This window comes from Phoxinus phoxinus (genome assembly GCF_949152265.1).
Source record: "Phoxinus phoxinus genome assembly, chromosome: 25".
NCBI classification, from domain to species: domain Eukaryota; kingdom Metazoa; phylum Chordata; class Actinopteri; order Cypriniformes; family Leuciscidae; genus Phoxinus; species Phoxinus phoxinus.
In genome coordinates, this window is record NC_136900.1 from 6,950,405 (window position 1) to 6,973,627 (window position 23,223).

A 23,223-nucleotide genomic window follows, 5' to 3' on the forward strand; every position below is an offset into this window, starting at 1 on the left:
GCGTGGGCAAATTTTCTACACTCATAACACCGTCGGCGTGAGCCGGATAAACAGACATTACACTCTTTTTGAGATTTATCTGGGTTGTCGCTGCGAAGATGGCGGAGGCTGGGACAGGCGTTGTGTGGAGCTTCGTGCAGGAGGCTGAGCTAGTGAGCGGCCTGCAGTGGAGCTGGAGCGTCGTGGTAGGAAGAGATGCATGGCCTGCAAGGTTTTCTAAACTTCTGAAAACCGGTCCACAATCCCGCTTACCGCTGGGCCGAAGAGACCAGCGGGAGAGAGCGGGGCGTTGAGGAACACAGCTCGTTCAGATTCGCTCATGTCGGCGAGTGTCAGCCAGAGGTGCCTTTCCGTTACGTATAGCCTGGGCTGCGGACTTAGTGGTGCGGAGGGAAAGGTCCGTCGAGCTGCACATCGTCCGTGATGACATCCTGGTCCGGGCCCTTCTCGCCAATACGGCGGAGGAGTTCGGCCTGGAGAATTTGAATGACTGCCATCGAGTGCAGGGCAGAAGCAGCCTGTCCAGCGGCGGCGAAAGCACGGCTGACAAGAGCTGATGTGGTCCTGCAGGCTTTAGACGGGAGGGCAGATTTTGAGCACCATTTTGCGGATGGCGGGCAAAGGTGCACTGCGACCGCCTCTTCCACTGGGGGAATCCGACTGTACCCCTTCTCAACGGCTCCGTCCACGTGGGAGAGAGTCGAGGAGGCAGGAAAGCGGAGTCTCGCGGAGAATGGAGCGTTCCACGATTTCGAGAGCTCAGAATGGAGCTCTGGCAGGAAGGGTGCTAACCTAGAAGCGGGCGCTTGGCGGCGGCTAGGCAGAAAACACCCGTCGAGCCTGTTGGGCGCGGGCACCCATATCAATGGGATAGCGTAGCAGGCACGGATGGCTGAAGGCGGCGAAGACGGCCGGCTTCCTCAGACGCTTTCCTAAGCTTGCTGTTTGCTTGATTCAACGGCGGCGGTCCTTCTCTCTGAGTCCAGCGATGCGTAGAGCTCGCTGAAGAGATGAAAAATCAGTTAAGCAGCCCCTGAGCCCTTCCTTGTATACGCTAAGCCACCCCCATTCCGGCGGGGTATGACGTGTGAGGTCCTGCTGCTACACTGCGTTGACAATATATACAAAATTTAGGATACATTTTTGGCTTCATATCTCAAGCAAAGATGACTTTATCCGTTGCGTAATGCAATTACGCAGTACAAGAGAACCTCTCGTAAGAGAACAAATGGTTTCACCAACCACTCAAAACCAAAATAAACAGTGTTCTAACCAATCACCGACAGGGGCTGAGTGTTGTGAGGTTTTGCACTCGTGCACGCGAAGTCGGAGCTGAAGAAGAAGCCGTGTCTTGGAATAAACACGATGGTATTCCCTCGCCCTTATCCTCCTCCTCTTGGGAATTGACTCAGCCATGTTCAATTTCTCTTGTTCATTGATAGACGCTGGCTTCTTCTTCAGCTCCGACTTCGAGTGCAGCCGTGCTGTGAGCGCCCTCATATGGAGCCAGAGTGGAACTGCAACCAGTTCAGAAGCCGGAAGTTTACGGAGAGTGGTAGTTCTCCCCTTATTAGACATTCTCTGATTGCATTTTTGATCCCAAATTTTGGGTTTGTCTATATTTGACCCAAAATTGGGTTAAAACAAACAAGCATTTTTTATTGTAATGACACCACTGACCAAAAACAATCAAGTAGTAATAAAAAATACTATATTAATAAAATATATTTTATTATGTTTTATTATGACACAACTGACCAATTACAATCAAACATTAAAAAATGACTATTAATGAAACATTATATTTTATATATATATATATATATATATATATATGACACCCCTGACTAATTACAATCAAGCAGTAATAAAAATTATTACATTAATAAAATATTTTATTTTATTGTTTTATTATTATAACACCACTGACCAATTACAATCAAGTAAATTACTTGATTAAAAAATACTATATATATATATTTTATAATGACATCACTGACCAATTACAACCAAGTAGAATAAACAAAATACTATATTAATAACATATTATATTTTATTAAAATGACACGACTGACCAATTACAATCAAGCATTCAAGACACAATATTAAGTCTTATTTTTAAAAAATCTTTTTTGTTGTTGTTGCTAAAAACAAGAACAATGGAGTAAAAATAATAATCTTGTTTTCCCTTTGAATGAAGTTAACTTTTCTGTCTTCACCGGGAAATATGTGACAAACTCACTTCACGTTAAACAGTATTTTACCGTGTTAATGAGGGAAGAACTTCAGGACAGTCTGAAAATGGTCAATTTATTTCATTTATTTTTACTGGAAATGAATCACAGGAAATTTGGTTTTGATTTGGTTACATATTTTCTCATATTGAAAAGTGAGGATGAAGTTGTGCGGTGTGTGTCAGGTGCTGAGCTCCTGGAGTCCTGCAGAAGCATGTTGATGATTATTATTATGATTATGATTATTGTGTCAAGAGCCAAGCCGGTCGCTGAGGAAGCTGTTGCTCCTGGAGTCCTGCAGAAGCATGTTGATGATTATTATTAATATTATTATTATGATTATTGTGTCAAGTGCCGAGCCGGTCGCTGAGGAAGCTGTTGCTCCTGGAGTCCTGCAGAAGCATGTTGGCCACGTCCAGGAACTGGTGCTCGTACGCCACTTTATAATGTGTGTAAACGTCCTCGCAGTGAGACAGAAGCTTCTTCAGATTCTGACTGGAGCTTGCCGGACACTTCTGGTCACACATCCTGCACAACACATCAAACACATTACACATGACCTATTCTGAACTCTGGATAGCCGTATGAAATATAAGCATGACAGAAAAAACATGTCTGTGAACAAAACTCTGCAAGTACAGGTCTAGGCTATTTTATATAACAAATAAGGAATAAATGTACAGACGGTGACACAAATCAACTTTGTTATAACTTAAATAAATAATAATGTATTCATTAAATTATATTATAAAATAAAATAATTTTTATGTGAAAGTATTTTATTATAATTCTAATTATTAATTCGAAAAATAATTCATATTTTTTTTTACCAAAATGATACCATTGACCAATTACAATCAAGCAATGATAAAAATACTATATATTAAAAATTGACTATTATATACTATTATATTTTAATGTATCATATCGTGTTATAGTATATTATATTTATTATTTTAATAAAACAATGTGAGTGAATTTATTTCATTATTATTTTTTATTGTGCATTATTTATTTCATTTACAAATATTAGACCTTTCTATTTATACAACATAATAATAATAAAAAAACTAAATTTTGAGTTGAAACTATTTTATTATGGGAGTTACTTTTACAAATGTTTGACTATTAAAGAAAAACAATAGGTTCAGAAAAGTTATTATAGAAAATAATAATCATTTGATGTATTATTATTATTATATACAAATGTTTAACTCCAAATAAACCCCAATGACCAATTTATATTCTAAAATAATATCTAATATTTTTTTATCAATATTAAATCTGAAATATTAATCAATATTATATGATATATAAATATAATATTTGACTTGAAATAATTTTACTATGGGAGTTACTTTTACAGTCATTTACAAATACTTTAATAAATTAAAAAAATCACAATATATTTAGATAAGTATTTATATGATATAATAATATAAAAAAAGTATTATTTGATGTATTATTTTATTACTTTTAATTTATTTGACTCAAAATCAACACCATTGACCAATTACAATCAAGTAGTAATAAAAATTACTATATAATAAAATATATTTATATATTTTTTGAGTTGAAAATGTGTATTATTAATTTTGTATTATTATTAATCAATATTATATGATATATAAATATAACATTTGAGTAAAAATAATTTTATCATGTATATTATTTGATTTAATTTACAAATATTTGATTTGATAATGACACCAGTGACCGAGAACAATGAAGTATTCCAGAAAGGTGGGTAATAAACAGTCTCCGCCTACTTCCTGGAGATGTCGTGGAAGAGGGCAGCGCTCAGCGGCCGGTGGCGTTTAAACTCCTCCAGATACTGGAACTCTCCGCCGAGAACCACCTTCTGATAGAGAAGATCGGCCCAGTCCGGACTGAAGTCGTACGCTTCGGCCAACACGAACGCCTGACACACACAACCACACCACAATGAGTTCACAGGTCACTGAAGCACAGCAAATCACTTTTATCAGAGAATGACTAATAAGGGGAGAACTGCCACTCCCAGTAAACTTCCGGCTTCTGAACTGGTTGCAGTTCCACTCTGGCTCCACATGAGGGCGCTCACAGGACGAGTGCAGAATGAATGGAGGTCTATGGAGCTATACCCCTCAAAATCCACTTTTCTCAGGATATAATGTTTTGTCAAGTAATTTGAATGTATTCAAAAGGAGATGCAAAGAAATTACACACTGCTGTGTGTTAGATTTTTTAGAGTCACTTTTTTGCTTTAAAAAGTCTTTTAAAATGTCAATGACGTCATACACATCGTACGAGCAGAGATACTGCTTTTCGGCAATCGTTCAGTCACTTTGGTTCTTTCATGCTCTGCACTTTCTTTTCTCTCGAGGCATCGACAACACAGCGGACACAGGTAAACACACAACACAGCGGACACAGGTAAACACACAACACAGCGGACACAGGTAAACACACAACACAGCGGACACAGGTAAACGCACAACACAGCGGACACAGGTAAACACACAACACAGCGGACACAGGTAAACAACACAGCGGACACAGGTAAACACAACACAGCGGACACAGGTAAACACACAACACAGCGGACACAGGTAAACACACAACACAGCGGACACAGGTAAACACACAACACAGCGGACACAGGTAAACACACAACACAGCGGACACAGGTAAACACACAACACAGCGGACACAGGTAAACACACAACACAGCGGACACAGGTAAACACACAACACAGCGGACACAGGTAAACACACAACACAGCGGACACAGGTAAATACACAACACAGCTGACACAGGTAAACACACAACACAGCGGACACAGGTAAACACACAACACAGCGGACACAGGTAAACACAACACAGCGGACACAGGTAAACACACAACATAGCGGACACAGGTAAACACACAACACAGCGGACACAGGTAAACACACAACACAGCGGACACAGGTAAACACACAACACAGCGGACACAGGTAAACACACAACACAGCGGACACAGGTAAACACAACACAGCGGACACAGGTAAACACACAACACAGCGGACACAGGTAAACAACACAGCGGACACAGGTAAACACAACACAGCGGACACAGGTAAACACACAACACAGCGGACACAGGTAAACACACAACACAGTGGACACAGGTAAACACACAACACAGCGGACACAGGTAAACACACAACACAGCGGACACAGGTAAACACACAACACAGCGGAAACAGGTAAACACAACGCAGCGGACACAGGTAAACACACAACACAGCGGACACAGGTAAACACAACACAGCTGACACAGATAAACACACAACACAGCGGACACAGGTAAACACACAACACAGCGGACACAGGTAAACACACAACACAGCGGACACAGGTAAACACACAACACAGCTGACACAGGTAACTACACAACACAGCTGACACAGGTAAACACAACACAGCGGACACAGGTAAACACACAACACAGCGGACACAGGTAAACACAACACAGCGGACACAGGTAAACACACAACACAGCGGACACAGGTTTACACACAACACAGCGGACACAGGTAAACACACAACACAGCGGACACAGGTAAACACACAACACAGCGGACACAGGTAAACACACAACACAGCGGACACAGGTAAACACACAACACAGCGGACACAGGTTTACACACAACACAGCGGACACAGGTAAACAACACAGCGGACACAGGTAAACACACAACACAGCGGACACAGGTAAACACACAACACAGCGGACACAGGTTTACACACAACACAGCGGACACAGGTAAACACACAACACAGCGGACACAGGTAAACACACAACACAGCGGACACAGGTAAACACACAACACAGCGGACACAGGTAAACACACAACACAGCGGACACAGGTAAACACACAACACAGCGGACACAGGTAAACACACAACACAGCGGACACAGGTAAACACACAACACAGCGGACACAGGTAAACACACAACACAGCGGACACAGGTAAACACACAACACAGCGGACACAGGTCAACACACAACACAACTGACACAAGTAAACACAACACAACTGACACAGGTAAACACACAACAAAGCGGACACAGGTAAACACACAACACAACTGACACAGGTAAACACACAACACAGAGGACACAGGTAAACGCACAACACAGCGGACACAGGTAAACACAACACAGCGGACACAGGTAAACACAACACAGCGGACACAGGTAAACACAACACAGCGGACACAGGTCAACACACAACACAACTGACACAAGTAAACACAACACAACTGACACAGGTAAACACACAACAAAGCGGACACAGGTAAACACACAACACAACTGACACAGGTAAACACACAACACAGAGGACACAGGTAAACGCACAACACAGCGGACACAGGTAAACACAACACAGCGGACACAGGTAAACACAACACAGCGGACACAGGTAAACACAACACAGCGGACACAGGTAAACACACAACACAACTGACATAGGTAAACACAACACAGCGGACACAGGTAAACACACAACACAGCGGACACAGGTAAACACACAACACAGCTGACACAGGTAAACACACAACACAGCTGACACAGGTAAACACACAACACAGCTGACACAGGTAAACACACAACACAGCTGACACAGGTAAACACACAACACAGCGGACACAGGTCAACACACAACACAACTGACACAAGTAAACACAACACAACTGACACAGGTAAACACACAACACAGCTGACACAGGTAAACACGCTAGAAGGGTCCCGCTTTGGATGCCACGATGCCATCAAGCGGTATCTCTTGTCGTAATCAGTCCTTCACTGACCAATCAGCGTTCATTAGCAGAATGCTAGCGTGTTATGGGCATCAACAACTCAACCTGTAAGAAATCGAAAGGACACAAGTACTCGTTCATTCAACTTTCGACTTATAACCCATGTTGAACTTGCAAAACCTACAATCAAATCTGAGATTCCCTAGTGGAACTCTGGTGGAACTACAACCAAAACTCGGTACAATAGGACTTAATAGGGAGTGGCCAGGCTCTCCGTAGACGGGCTCTGGTTTTTGTAAAAAAGGCCCCCTGGTGGTCGCTAAGCATCAGACACTTTACTGTGACTTTCTCTCTCCTACTGGATGACGCCTCGCTTCACCTGGACTCTTAGCCAATCACAAGTCCACTCAGGCTCACTGCACGCTTGTAGCATTCTGTCCGAGACTTTTTGCTAGTATTGTAAGCTGACTGCACGGACTTACAACCCGCCTTAATACAACTGTCCTACTTTTGTGTGCGTATTTACAAGTAAGAATCAGTATTTCGTTGTTCTTATATTGTCATTGTTAAAGCTAGGTTGGTAGTGTTTTCTCGGTTTAGGTTTACTAAATATAAGCTTAGCTTTTCCTGCCGGCTAGGCCTCGTGTTGTTATGCTTCTTTCTAGCGATGTATAGGTTGCCACTCGGGCATTATTCTTTGGTTACACATTGTAGAATACCAGTTAAGCACCCTCTGCGCATAGTTTGTGAGTTATCGCGGTGATATTTGCCTTCATTCCAGTTAATTTGCTTAAGAGCACACACGTAGTTGTCACGTGACACTTCTCGGTGCGGCCTGGTGTAGTTATTTATGTGACCAGCAGAGGGAGCCATTGTATTGCGAATGGTTTATCCTTTCTCATTGTTATGATTGGAGCGGTTTAGACCCGCAGAACAGCTTTGTTCATTCTTTTAATGCCAGTTTCGGCCATGTTAAAATGTTATTGTATTTTATTCCTGCTATATTATTAGAAAAGGATACAGTTAATACAAAGAGGTTTGTTGCATGATAATCATTCATTTGCATTCAACTAATGGTTATTGTTTTTATTTATTTATCTGTTTCAGAACCACACATCATTGTACATATTCAATCATGCAGTTGTAAAGTCAATAAATACTTCTGATGAAGAAATCTTGTGTGATTCTGACCGATCACCCGCTGTGAGCTCTAATTAACGATCCAAAAACTATCTAAATCAAAAAAGCCAGTCTTCTTCTGCACATGTTTTACTGATCCGAAATGTCACATTACACTGTTTCTGGAGTGGATTCTTGTGTAGATCTCACTCTTAAAGCAACAGTTCACATTCACACACACATCAATTACTCGCCAGCGTATGAACCACAAAAGAAAGCAACAAATAAGCTCACACTGACTTTTTAATCTACATTCTCACTATAAAAAGTCGCAATTACATTTTCTGGTAACACTTTACAATATAAGGTTTAATTTATTAATATTAGTTACTGACAATGGTATAAAGTAACAATGAGAAATACTTCTACAGCATTTATTAATGTTTTTCTCAACATTTACCAATATGTTTTTATTTTTTGCTTGTGTGTTAATAACTAAATGTCATTCCAGCTACCATGTCTACTGTCAAGGTGTGAGAAATGCAGCAAAATATGAAGATAAATAAATAAAGATGAAGAGAGACAATATATATATATATATATGAGGGGAAATTAATGAACATGAAGAGATATTAATCCATAAATAAATTATGAGAAATAAATAATAAAATGATTAAATAAATGTAATATTTATGATTAAATATTAAATGTATTCAAGGGAATTAAATACAAAAAATGCAGAGAAATAAATAAATATGAGACATAAATAAAACACTAAGAGACATGAATAAATAAAATATGAAGATACAATAAACAAACAAGAGAAATGTATAAATAATTAAAATATGAAGATAAATTAATAAACATGAAGAGACAGAAATAAATAAAATAATATAGCTGCAAGCAGCAATACCGGGGCCAAGCGCAAAGACGACGACAAGACATGCCAACATGGCTGGGAGTGTGAGACCAACTGCAGCAAGAAGCAATTAAAGACATTTAAAGATTAATTTAGGCGAAACGGCTGAAAAATCACATACATTAACTAAAAATATGATTTAATGGATTATCACTTTCGACCAATAGGTGGCGTAGTTAAAAAAATTTATGTGATGTGGTCAGAGTGAAGTGACAATGACACATACAAAGTTTGGTGTCAATATGGCAAGGCATTGCAGATATAAAGCCTGAAGACTCATTTTGGCATCATGCCTCAATTTTGCTGCTCGGGTATACGAAAACGGTTTCGTCTATCGACACGAAATCCATAACATTTACTCGGCACAGTCTGGAGATGACGCGATCCGATTTTGGTGAAAATCGGACGTTCGCTCTAGGAGTTCGAAAAAGTAGGTTTTAAAAGAAAATAAAGATGGCGGACAGTAAGTTTGGCTGACTATGCCAAAATTGGTATATGTTTTCAGCATAACCCAAGGAATCTATTGAGTGTGTCATTACTATAGGCAATTTTATTCAAAAGTTATTAGCTTTTTTGGACAGTTAATTATAACTTTTGACCAAAAGGTGGCGCTGTCTTGAAATCTTTTGAGTACCTTCAGGGCATTGTGCTGATGGCACACTCTGAGTTTCGTAATGTTACACCAATGCATTCGTTAACCATTGCATTTTATATCACAAAACTGTATTGAAATCAATGCCAATTTCATGTTTTGTTTTAGCGCCACCAAGAGGCTCAGTCCCACCATTTTTTTTATGTGTCCTCAGAGTGAGCCCATGCATCTGTGTCAATTTTGGTGAAAATATCTCAATTTGATTCGAAGTTATAGACATTTATGTGAAAAAACACGTCAAAAATGACGGACACGTGACTTTGATTGAATTTGACTACCCCTTACTATCAATATTTTTAGATTTGGGCATTGACATGTAGCTATCGACCTATGTTTCCAAACTTCTGATGGTGGTTTCGTCTCGATCGGACTAGCGGTTTCGAAGATATCAACAAATCTTTTTTAAGCGCTAAATTACAACGCTGCACAAACCATATGGCGAAACTCCCGCGAGAATAAGTCGACCACACCCAAAGATATAAGCATTTGAAAAATGCGCTGTTTCTAAACTTCTCAGGCTCCTCCAGGGCATCATGGTGATGATACCGAGTTTCGTAACAATTTGTTCATGCGTTCATAAAATACATAATTTTAACACATAATTCAAAATTGTTTCTTTAATAAAAAATAAAAAATCAAAATATTTTTAGATTCAGAATTGTGAAATAAAAAGTCGCAATTCCCTTTTTTAATATGTTTGTGTGAGTTAATGCATTAACTAATGTTAACAAATGAGACCTTGCTGTAAAGTGTTTAAACTTTTTTTATTTATTCCGTGGCAGAAACAAAAGTCCAATCCATCATGTCGTTCCAAACGTGTTTTGCACATAATCTTTTATAAACAGATGGAAATATATATTGCACAAGTTCACAGTGCATTAACTAATGTGCACAGATACAACTTTTGATCTTAAAAATGTATTAGTAAATGTTGAGAATTAGGGGTGTAACGGTACATGTATTCGTACCGGACCGTTTCGGTACAGGACTTTCGGTACGGTGTACATGTGCACCGAATGCAATCTTTCACGTAAATTAGGCTAGTTTTGTGTGCGGAACATACGTCAATTCCGAGTTTCCACACAAACATATTAAGTGTCGGAAGTCTCCGTGTTGCACTGATTAAATCTGATTAATCGTTTTTGTGATTCAAATACATGTAAAATATTACCATAACATCTGTCTTCCTGTGTGCGGAAATTTGTTTATGTTGCTGTGACAACGAAACACGTGCAAGCGCGCCTGTGTTAAGAGCGCTGATGCGCTCATCTGTGGACATTTATACTGTCTATGACATTTCCGAATGCCTTTCTGTTAAAAGCGGGCTTTCCACACAAACAAACGTACATGTGTCATTAGTATGAGAAAAAAAAATTGGATTTTAACCCTCTGGGGTCTAAGGTGTTTTTGGGGTCCTTGAGATGTTTTGACATGCCCTGATATGTCTTTTTTTCAGTTGCTTATAAACATATTAATGGCAAAGGTGTAATTACACTCTATTTAGCACGAACATGGCTATCATAATATGTGAGCAACATGTATGTACATGTTTGCATTTTTGAGAGAATATTATTTATGCATGGTTATTCAAAAAACTCAAACTTAAATTGTCTGATATAAGACCACAAACGACCAACTTCACATATTCCCACAATACTTTTGACTAATGGATGTTGTCGGCTAAAGTGTTTACTTCAAAATGATCTGAAAATCATCCGGGCTAATCATTCACATTAAACAATAGATTGATTTAAATTTTGTAAGACACTTTTTGTTTGGAAAGGCAATATGCAGGTGGGCGTGAATGATCCAACAAGGTCATGAATAATGTCCTCATTCACACCTGAGAGAAGACAAAGACCTGCTAATGCTGCATACTAATGAGCATTTCACTGAGTGTGTCACTGAGCCACAAGAAAGAATGCAAAGACAACACACACACATATATACATACACACACACACACACACACATATATATATATATAAATATATATATATTACTACAGAATTGGTTCAGAGTTGGAAACATCTTGAAAAAAAGTGTATTTTTCCACAAACTTTGTATGCTTGCAAATTGTATAATTAATATCCAAGGTAAACATTTCTAGTAATTGTGCAGCTAATTCTCATTCGTATTTTCAGAAAGTTTTGGATGTTGGCTATCCTCTCCCCAAATTTGTCACTAATAAAACACAAAAATAATTTAAAGAGAAGGCTTATATTGACCTTTTAAGATTTTGTTTGCACCTTGAAAATTAGGTTTTGATGTGGCAGTAAAAACTTTATAATCTATCCAAAACGAAATGTTGTCTTTCATATTTCGTCTGTAACATATCGTATTTTATACATTAGGGCATAAATGTTAATTTGCAGTTTAATATGTTGCTTATACAAAGACATTTTATTTCAACGTATTAGATTTTTACTCATCTCAGGCAATATAGATAGTTTGCTAAAAGCGATATTCATTCACACAGACACGCGCGAGCTGTAGTAAACAACAGCATGTGCCGTTCATTCATTCAAACACAGAAACGCGATTCAAATTTAAACAGTCTTTTGCGGTTTACAGACACCATTTCATATCGCGATTAGAACAAAGCACTTACTGATGATCTGCAGCAGGATCCGTTGTTAGGCTACTCCAGCACGTTTGAGGTAAAATTTCCAGGATTATCACGATATTATTATTCCTCACAGGAGTGTATTATCCAGCTGTTGTGGGCGTTGACTGGTTTGCATGTGTTGCTTCAGGTTATCTAGCGCGCGATCTCGATGGGCGTGTCACATTATCAGAGTAATGAGGTGAGAGAACGATAATGAGAACGTCTGATCTCTCGCTCTTTATATATAGATTACATAAACAGAGAATATTTATTTTCATTTTGAATTAGATAATTTAAAACTACACACTTAAATGATTATAGAGATATATATCTCATGTCTGAGTGAATAGTATTCGCTGAGTTTTGTTTAAGTTTAGAGACGTGCTTCAGAAAAAAAGTTCACGGAAACGGAGAGGCATAAAGCACTCCCTGTTTACTTTCTTTATTTTACAAAAGCACAATGTTTTATTTCGATTGTAAGTGGACACATAAAAAAGTAGACATTTAACAGCTTATTTTTTCATATTTCTTAAGGCTGTATGACCAAAACTGACGGAGTATTTTAGGTCTATTTTGCTGCTATGTAAAAAAAAAACGAGCAAAACGCGCCCGCGCGTTTGCCGACCCCAGAGGGTTAACTCTCGGGTCGGGCTCGGACATAAATATCGCATAAATAAAGATCACCACATACACGGCACGCTCGCTTTAGCCCAGCCTCTCGCTAGCTAGCGTCACGGCCAATATTGGTTTGAGAGTATTTTATTTAGTGGAGAACTTTGCAGCAGTATTTTATTTCTTCTTTTTTTATATATATATATATCTTTTATTTTTATTTTTGCCTAACGTTATATTTGATTAAAAAGTGTGTTTAAAAAAGTGTAAACAAGTTGTTAAAAAAAGTTTATAGTAAACAACCAGCAGTTTAATGTTTTGCATTTCTTTCCCTTACTGTACCGAAAATGAACCGAACCGTGACTTTAAAACCGAGGTACGTACCGAACCGTGATTTTTGCGTACCGTTACACCCCTATTGAGAATAAGTAAGATTACTAAATGCTGTAGAAGTGTTGTCACTGTAAGTGATCTTATGGTAAAGTGATAATTGTGACTTTTTATCTCACAATTCTGAATCTAAAAACATTTAGGTTTTTTAAAATTAAAGATAAACTTTAAAAGTGCATTTTTTGTTGTTGTTGTTGTGTATACCGGTAGTTTTAAAACAACAAATGTTATTATTGCATTTCTCTTCATATTTTATTTATTTATTTTATATTTCATTAATTTATCTTTGTTTATTCATTTCTCTAGTGAGCGTGAACATCCTTCTGAACAATTACATTTAGAAGACGCTTTTATCCAAAACATCTGCTAGTGTTTCACAGGAGAAATCAAGTTGAATTTCTGTCTGAAATAAGCATGTTCATATTAATAAGTGTGGCTTGAGTGAGACCTGATAACAGCGTGGTAAAGACACGATGGTGTTCTGGATCTCTGACGGAGGCAGGTTCACGACGCGCTGCTCCTGTCCGTGATTCAGGAAATGCAACTGGAGCGTCACCAGTTTGGCTAGTTTCACACACTTCACCGCCTGACGCACACACGAGTCCTGAAAACACACACACACACGCACGCACGCACACACACACACACACATTAAAGAAAAATTAATGGGAGAGTAATTTCCTCTAGTGGAAGTGTTCGGTACTGTAGCCAAACACTCTCACTTAAAGCTCATTTATTGAGATATCAACCTCAAATTTAGAACAAAACTTGGTTAGATTTAGATTGCTTTGATTTTCTCACAGTTTTAGAATGATTGTTTGTTGTGGAGTGAGATCGGGAGCTTGGTGAACTTGCTGACCGGTAACTTGTTGGACTCGCTGGCTTATGTTAGTTTAGCCTATTCAGCCTCCGGTATATGTTCTTTATGCTATTGTGTTGCTGAATAACTGTTAATGTGTTACGTTAACACACCGTACTCCTATTCAGCCTGTTGTTCTGTGTGCTGTTGTGTAGTTGAATAACCTTTCCAGATTAAATGTCTGTTCTTGGTCTTGGACTTTGTGAAATAAATTTCTAAATAAATGCGACTTATAGTCCAGTGCAACTTATATATGTTTTTTCCTCTTCATGACGCATTTTTTGACTGATGCGACTTATACTCTGGAGTGACTTATAGTCGGAAAATACATATTATTTTTGCACATTTTTCATAAAAATAAACGTAACATTCTGTAACTTTTTTTAAGTTCACTTTTTAAAACTTTTTTTTTCACTTCGGCAATAATCCGTCAAGTGTCGACTTTGAAAAGAGATCAAGCTTCAGTTTGTCACTCTAAAGCCTTCAAGGTTTCCCACAGTTTAAGTTGGACATTTAATTTTCACGTCTATGCTCAAAAAGTGAATAAATGGATTATAAATACAGCGCAAATATAATGTAGTACCATAAAATCCCTTAAAAATACTAAATATGAAATAAGAACCATTAACGATTATCGTAATATAGTACATTTCATTGAAATAAAAATAGTTTTTGTCATTTTTGACGGACACGAAGAGCAGCAGAGGGTTAAAGTAAAGCACCTTTGAGTAACTCTCAGCAGCGTCTTTCAGGAGCGTCAGGACCTTCAGCAGAGCGTTCTTCAGATCCACAGTGATCACTGCATACACACACGCACACACACACCACACACACACCAAAGGATCATCGTAACATGAAAATTAGCAATAAACACAACCAGGTAACACTTTATTTTACAGTGTCCTTGTTACATACTTCCCATAGTAATAATAGTAAATAATGCATAATTACATGCAAATAACCCTCAACCAAACCCTAGTCATACCCTAACCCTATAGTAAGTAAGTACATGTAGTTGCTTAATATTACTCAGTACTTAAATGTATAATTACACTGTAACAATGACACATTTAAATAAAGTGTAACCCACAAACATTATCACTTGTGTTTGTAGTGTTTCTCTGCATGTGTTAGTCTCTGACCCCAGGGCTGTGACTCGATGATCTTGAGTTGTGTTCGCGCGGCCGCCTCGTGGTTTTCCCCGATCTCTCGACACATGCTGAAGCACAGAGCCACCATGTTGTGTTTCTCACTGTCGCCGGGCAAACAGCGCTTGATGTATTCCAGCAGAGCCGTCTTCAGGCGCACGTTCTGGACACACACACACACACACACACACACACACACACACACACACACACAACAAACAATAAATAAACAAACAATAGAGTATAGACTATAGAGTATAGACTATAGAGTATAGAGTATAGATTATAGATTATAGAGTTTAGACTATAGAGTATAGATTATTGAGTATAGACTATAGTAGACTATAGAGTATAGAAGACTATAGAGCAGCCTTTCTCAAAGTGGGTGCCGCGGCACACTGGGGTGCACCCTGTGCACACAGTGCACCCTGACTGTGTCCCTGACTTTTTGTTTTCATATTTATATAAAAACAAAAAAAAATGTTTTCATATAAATATATTTTAATTTACATAAATACATTCTTCTTCTTTTTAAACATATGAACTAGGGCTGTAACGATTTACGATATTAAACCGAAATCGCGACACACCCCTTCCCAGACTTATCTTTCTCTTCCAGAATAGATCCTAGGGCTGTGACGGGGTCTTTTACATATTAGGTATGGGAATTTCAAGCAAAAATAATATTCGAAGATCGCTGGGTATCATTTGATTATTATTCAAAAATCGCACCTCTCCCCCACACGCACACGCGCGCGCGCGCGAGCACACACACAAGCAAACACCAGAGCAAGTGAGCAAAGCGCGCGGTGTTTGCTTGTGTGTGTGTGTGTGTGTGTGGCACCGACGCGCGCGTGAACTGGAACTCACCTCATAAACGAATCGAAACTTACATAGAAAGCTTGAAATACCTTTACTTGATTTAACGTTAATTCAAAACATAAAGAAATGGCTGCTTAGGCTAATTCGTAGGAAGTGTGCATTTCTCTATATAGGCGCGTTCACTTTGTGGCAAGCGTTATTCCTGCGCTTGAGATGCGGGTCATGCGGAATAGGCAATATATTATTTGTGGTTTACAGCACAGACAGACAGTAAGCCTCGGTTACCTCAGAAGAATTTTTAACATGCTCGAATTATCTCCACAATGGAGTATAGTTCTGTTTGTTTTTCAAAAGTATTTTGTTTTTTTGTTAGGGCTGTAACGATACAGCAAACCCACGATTCGGTTCGTATCCCGATTTCTGACCCACGATTCGATACAAACCGCGATTCTTGCGAGGAGGGAGGATTTTAAAAGCCAAATAAATAAATAAATAGCTAAAGCTATAACTCTGTTTTCTATGAACGGATTAATAAAATTGTAAATTCATTTTAGATAAATATATATATATAAATTTAACCATAAAAATCCGTCTCACATCAGTAACTGTCATGACGTCCCCACGGGGTCGCTCTAGCCCCCTAGGGAGCCCGCGCCCTAGAGATACGCGAATGGGCTACTATTTCATCTGCAAAGTTTAGCAAAGTTTTGCATCACAAAACTCATCTGTCAGCACCAGCGTTTTTGACCAATTTTCAAAACCGCACCCGCCCGCCATCCGCTGATTGGGCGATGGAAAGCACTGCTGATGACAGCTGCGAGACAAGAAAGCTCTTACCTCAGAATATCAGCAGTGAACTCCGTCTCCGATCGGCGCACAGGGACACAAATAAACAAATAGCCTAAATTAAACGCACTTCGGCAAACCTGACCTTATCTGATAGGCTACTGTACAATATTTTCATTGTAGCCTAATAGAAAACGCATTTTGGCACATCATTTCAACATGCTGTTATTTACCCTACTACTAATGAATGCCTATTTCACTTTATATTTTAGCAAATAGATAGAAAGCTCGAATAAAATAACAAGTCATTTACAATATAGGCAAATTCTACGCACTGTTATGTCAGGGTGACAACTAACGTTATAGGACAGCGCCACCGCTCCCACCATTTCAGTATAGAAATGCAGACATCCCAAGTCTCCCGGGAGTCTCCCGCATATTGATAGTGGCTCACTGATGCCCGCGAATTAGTTAAAATCTCCCGGAATCTAGAGCGAGCGCGCCCGCGAGACAGAGACTGTGCTCCAAACCGCGTAGCGCGTGCACGGCAGAGAGGGAGAGAGAGCAAGAGACCGCGCGCGTGTGCCTCATGAAGCACATGCAATATCATTCCCCAATTTTCTTTTTTTGGATGTAGGTATAGTCAGATATACCTATAATAATAATTATATTAATAATTAATACTATTAATATCCCTAATAATAGGGATAATACCCCCGGCTTGTGCATGTGGATTATTGTTTGTGTGTGTGGGTTTGGGTGTATGTGTATGTGGGTGTGTGTGCATGCGCATATGGCACGGATGAAAACAAGTACTATATGGAAAAACATTCCTGCTTATCTCTGGTGCATTTTTTAACATGCATCTTTTTCTTATCGTATTGTATCTGATTTTATTTATTTTTGTCATGTCTTCCCCTTTTTATTTTATTTTATTTTAACTGCATCCTGCACTTCATTTTAGTTCTCCTGGTCTGGATTTGTTGTTGGGTTCTTGTATTGGGCGGTCCACCTCTTACGGTTTTATGGCATTTATGTCTCTGATTAATTCTTTTGTGAATTACTTTGCAAACCTGTGTTTTTAAAGGTGCTATAAAGTTATTATTATTGTTTTATGCTCTGTTCATTACTGTCCTGTCTAAATAAACAGGACTTTTGCATTTATATTTGGGTTATGCAGTGTTTTAAATTATATTTTACATTGGGGTGCCTTGAGATTTTATGCACTTTTGAAAGGTGCCCTGACTGAAAAAAGTTTGAGAAAGGCTGCTATAGAGTATAGAGTATAAGAAGTGTGTATACTGTATAACACTCACCGACTCCACTTTCTTCCTCAGGAGCATCTCGAAGCGATGGTTCTGATGCAGCAAATCAAAGATGTACGTCATGTCATTGTACCTGCCGATGCCTGTGAGGAGACGCACCTATTGACACACACACACACACACACACACACACACACACACACACACACACACACACACACACACACACGGGTTAATGATGATGATGATGAACTCACCAGGAGCCCGTAGCCTTCACCGTGAGCCAGGTGTGTGTGACTCAGGTGTGTCACTGTGTGTGTGTGTGTGTGTGTGTGTGTGTGTGTGTGTGTGTGTGTGTGTGTGAGACTCACCAGGAGCCCGTAGCCTTCGCCGTGAGCCAGGTGTGTGTGACTCAGGTGACGCGCTGCCTGAAGGACCCTCACGATGCCCTCCATGTTACAGGTCACACTGAAGCAGTCGTGAGCCAAGATCAACATCTCCACAGCTACGAGAGAGAGAGAAAGAGAGAGAGAGAGAGAGAGAGAGAGAGAGAGAGATGGCACTAGAGCATTGTGGGTAGCAGTGGCCAGCACTAGAGCATTGTGGGTAACTCACTGACGCTGAGCTCGGACAGCGGGACCGTCGGGATGCTGTCCAGGAGTTTGATGCCCACCAGGTTTGGATCTCCACACAGTTTAGCCAGTTGCAGGAACGCCTCCTTTCCGTCAGCCGGGCCGAACATCAGCCGCTGTCCTGAACACACACACACATCACAACGATTACACCATCACATGACTGCGATACACACTCAGAAGCGGGATCTGATTGGGCTGAACATCAGCCGCTGTCCTGAGCACACACTCTTTTTATTAAATGAAACTGTAGAATGCTGATAAGCTTCTCTGAGCGGCTCTGGAAATGCATTCATGTTCTCATATAGTGCTTCAGTGTGTGTGTGTGTGTGTGTGTGTGTGTGTGTGTGTGTGTGTGTGTGTGAGTGAGTGAGTGAGTGAGTGAGTGTGTGTGCAACCACGGAGTGGTATGAATGAACCACTCATTCACACAGAACATGCAGGATTCGTATTACTCCCACTCTTGCTCACAAATGCGTTCTCAGGGACAAAAATTTGGCACCGACTGATGTAATATGAATAGGTACTCAGTAATACCGCTCTAATTTGGTCTGTGCCATTAAAAGTACGGAGATCGCACCCAACCCTAGCGATTACACGATCACATGACTGCGATACATAAGATGATGTATGTGAGGTCTCACCGGGTTCTCCGTCCTGAGCCGACGCGAGGAGCCCCTCCAGCACCGCGGACGAGACGAGCCGGGCCACGGTGTCGGGCTCCAGGCCCTGGACGCTGATGAACGCCTGCGCTTTCTTATAGCGATCCGACTGATGTGACAGCAGAACCTTCTTTAGAACCGCCTCGGGCTCCTCAGACGAGATCTCAGCGAACGAGCACTGCAGCTCCTGCACACACACACACACACGCACACGCACACACACACACACACGCACACGCACACACACACGCACACACACACGCACACGCACACACACACAGCATGATACAGATGGGAACATATGGGAATAATGTGTGAAAGAGATAAACCAAGGCTGAATTTGATCAAAAATACAGTAAAAATTCTGAAATATTATTATAATGTAAATATATTTTAATATATAATTTATTCCTGTGATCAAAGCTGAATTTTCAGCATCATTACTCCAGTCTTCAGTGTCACATGATCCTTCAGAAATCATTCTAATATGATTTCTATTTCAAATAAATGCTGTTCTTTTAAACTTTCTATTGAAAAAAAAAAAAAAATCTTGCAAGGTTTCCACACAAATATGAACTGTTTTATTGTTAATAATCATAAATATTCCTTGATCATCAAATCATCATATTAGAATGATTTCCGAAGGATCATTTGACACTGAAGACTGGAGTAATGATGCTGAAAATTCAGCTTTTATCACAGGAAAAGATTATATTCACATAGAAAACAGCTATTTTACATTGTAAAAATATTTCAGAATTTTTACTGTATTACCAGAGCCCGTCTACGGAGAGCCTGGCTACTCCCTGTTAAGTCCTATTGTACCAAATTTTGGTTGTAGTTCCACTGGGGGCGATCGCCATGAGTGCAAAATTAATGGGAGTCTATGGAGCTAGACGGCTAAATTTGTCTCTTTCACCCGATTGCTGTTGAGAAATCTCAGATTTGATTGTAGGTTTTGCAAGTTCAACATGGGTTATAGGTCGAAAGTTGAATGAACGAGTGAGTACTTATGTCCTTTCGATTTCTTACAGGTTGAGTTGTTGTTGCCCAATAACACGCTAGCATTCTGTTAATGAATGCTGATTGGTCAGTGAAGGACTGATTACGACCAGAAATACCGCTTGATGGCATCATGGCCTGTGTTGCGTGTTTACCTGTGTCCGCTGTGTTGTGTGTTTACCTGTGTCAGCTGTGTTGTGTGTTTACCTGTGTCCTCTGTGTTGTGTGTTTACCTGTGTCCTCTGTGTTGTGTGTTTACCTGTGTCCGCTGTGTTGCGTTTACCTGTGTCCGCTGTGTTGTGTGTTTACCTGTGTCCGCTGTGTTGTGCGTTTACCTGTGTCCGCTGTGTTGTGCGTTTACCTGTGTCCGACGTGTTGTGTGTTTACCTGTGTCCGCTGTGTTGTGTGTTTACCTGTGTCCGCTGTGTTGTGTGTTTACCTGTGTCCGCTGTGTTGTGTGTTTACCCGTGTCAGCCGTGTTGTGTGTTTACCTGTGTCCTCTGTGTTGTGTGTTTACCTGTGTCCTCTGTGTTGTGTGTTTACCTGTGTCAGCTGTGTTGTGTGTTTACCTGTGTCCTCTGTGTTGTGTGTTTACCTGTGTCCGCTGTGTTGCGTTTACCTGTGTCCGCTGTGTTGTGTGTTTACCCGTGTCAGCCGTGTTGTGTGTTTACCCGTGTCAGCCGTGTTGTGTGTTTACCTGTGTCCTCTGTGTTGTGTGTTTACCTGTGTCCTCTGTGTTGTGTGTTTACCTGTGTCAGCTGTGTTGTGTGTTTACCTGTGTCCTCTGTGTTGTGTGTTTACCTGTGTCCGCTGTGTTGTGTTTACCCGTGTCAGCCGTGTTGTGTGTTTACCTGTGTCCTCTGTGTTGTGTGTTTACCTGTGTCCTCTGTGTTGTGTGTTTACCTGTGTCAGCTGTGTTGTGTGTTTACCTGTGTCAGCTGTGTTGTGTGTTTACCTGTGTCCGCTGTGTTGTGTTTACCTGTGTCCGCTGTGTTGTGTTTACCTGTGTCCGCTGTGTTGTGTGTTTACCCGTGTCAGCCGTGTTGTGTGTTTACCTGTGTCCTCTGTGTTGTGTGTTTACCTGTGTCCTCTGTGTTGTGTGTTTACCTGTGTCAGCTGTGTTTTGTGTTTACCTGTGTCCTCTGTGTTGTGTGTTTACCTGTGTCCGCTGTGTTGCGTTTACCTGTGTCCGCTGTGTTGTGTGTTTACCTGTGTCAGTTGTGTTGTGTGTTTACCTGTGTCAGCTGTGTTGTGTGTTTACCTGCGTCAGCTGTGTTGTGTGTTTACCTGCGTCCGTTGTGTTGTGTGTTTACCTGTGTCCGCTGTGTTGTGTTTACCTATGTCCGCTGTGTTGTGCGTTTACCTGTGTCCGCTGTGTTGTGCGTTTACCTGTGTCCGCTGTGTTGTGCGTTTACCTGTGTCCGATGTGTTGTGTGTTTACCTGTGTCCGCTGTGTTGTGTGTTTACCCGTGTCAGCCGTGTTGTGTGTTTACCTGTGTCCTCTGTGTTGTGTGTTTACCTGTGTCCTCTGTGTTGTGTGTTTACCTGTGTCAGCTGTGTTGTGTGTTTACCTGTGTCCGCTGTGTTGCGTTTACCTGTGTCCGCTGTGTTGTGTGTTTACCCGTGTCAGCCGTGTTGTGTGTTTACCTGTGTCCTCTGTGTTGTGTGTTTACCTGTGTCAGCTGTGTTGTGTGTTTACCTGTGTCCGCTGTGTTGCGTTTACCTGTGTCCGCTGTGTTGTGTGTTTACCTGTGTCCGCTGTGTTGTGTTTACCTATGTCCGCTGTGTTGTGCGTTTACCTGTGTCCGCTGTGTTGTGCGTTTACCTGTGTCCGCTGTGTTGTGCGTTTACCTGTGTCCGCTGTGTTGTGTGTTTACCCATGTCAGCCGTGTTGTGTGTTTACCCGTGTCAGCCGTGTTGTGTGTTTACCTGTGTCCTCTGTGTTGTGTGTTTACCTGTGTCCTCTGTGTTGTGTGTTTACCTGTGTCAGCTGTGTTGTGTGTTTACCTGTGTCCTCTGTGTTGTGTGTTTACCTGTGTCCTCTGTGTTGTGTGTTTACCTGTGTCCGCTGTGTTGCGTTTACCTGTGTCCGCTGTGTTGTGTGTTTACCTGTGTCCGCTGTGTTGTGTTTACCTATGTCCGCTGTGTTGTGCGTTTACCTGTGTCCGCTGTGTTGTGCGTTTACCTGTGTCCGATGTGTTGTGTGTTTACCTGTGTCAGCTGTGTTGTGTGTTTACCTGCGTCAGCTGTGTTGTGTGTTTACCTGTGTCCGCTGTGTTGTGTGTTTACCTGTGTCCGCTGTGTTGTGTGTTTACCTGTGTCCGCTGTGTTGTGTGTTTACCTGTGTCCGCTGTGTTGTGTGTTTACCTGTGTCCGCTGTGTTGTGTGTTTACCTGTGTCCGCTGTGTTGTGTGTTTACCTGTGTCCGCTGTGTTGTGTGTTTACCTGTGTCCGCTGTGTTGTGTGTTTACCTGTGTCCGCTGTGTTGTGTGTTTACCTGTGTCCGCTGTGTTGTGTGTTTACCTGTGTCAGCTGTGTTGTGTTTACCTGTGTCCGCTGTGTTGTGTGTTTACCTGTGTCCGCTGCGTTGTGTTTACCTGTTTCCGCTGTGTTGTGTGTTTACCTGTGTCCGCTGTGTTGTGTGTTTACCTGTGTCCGCTGTGTTGTGTGTTTACCTGTGTCCGCTGTGTTGTGTGTTTACCTGTGTCCGCTGTGTTGTGTGT

General features: G+C 40.7%; 1 protein-coding gene across 3 annotated transcripts in view; it reads right to left on the bottom strand.

The window, feature by feature from the left end:
- Positions 1-1,863: 1,863 nt before the first annotated feature.
- Positions 1,864-23,223, bottom strand: part of spg11 (SPG11 vesicle trafficking associated, spatacsin) — a 116,211-nt gene continuing 94,851 nt past the window's right edge. For 2 of the 3 annotated variants that reach the window (XM_079604001.1, XM_079604000.1), the window contains 9 exons: positions 19,481-19,685; positions 18,820-18,957; positions 18,576-18,709; positions 18,256-18,363; positions 15,326-15,494; positions 14,906-14,982; positions 13,773-13,928; positions 4,004-4,155; positions 1,864-2,762 (listed from right to left, as the gene is read on the bottom strand). In XM_079604001.1, the coding sequence (XP_079460127.1) occupies positions 2,582-2,762; positions 4,004-4,155; positions 13,773-13,928; positions 14,906-14,982; positions 15,326-15,494; positions 18,256-18,363; positions 18,576-18,709; positions 18,820-18,957; positions 19,481-19,685 (1,320 nt within the window). In that variant the 3' untranslated portion in view covers positions 1,864-2,581. The remainder of the gene's footprint in view (positions 2,763-4,003; positions 4,156-13,772; positions 13,929-14,905; positions 14,983-15,325; positions 15,495-18,255; positions 18,364-18,575; positions 18,710-18,819; positions 18,958-19,480; positions 19,686-23,223) is intronic. The other variant, XM_079604002.1, reaches the window with a different exon arrangement.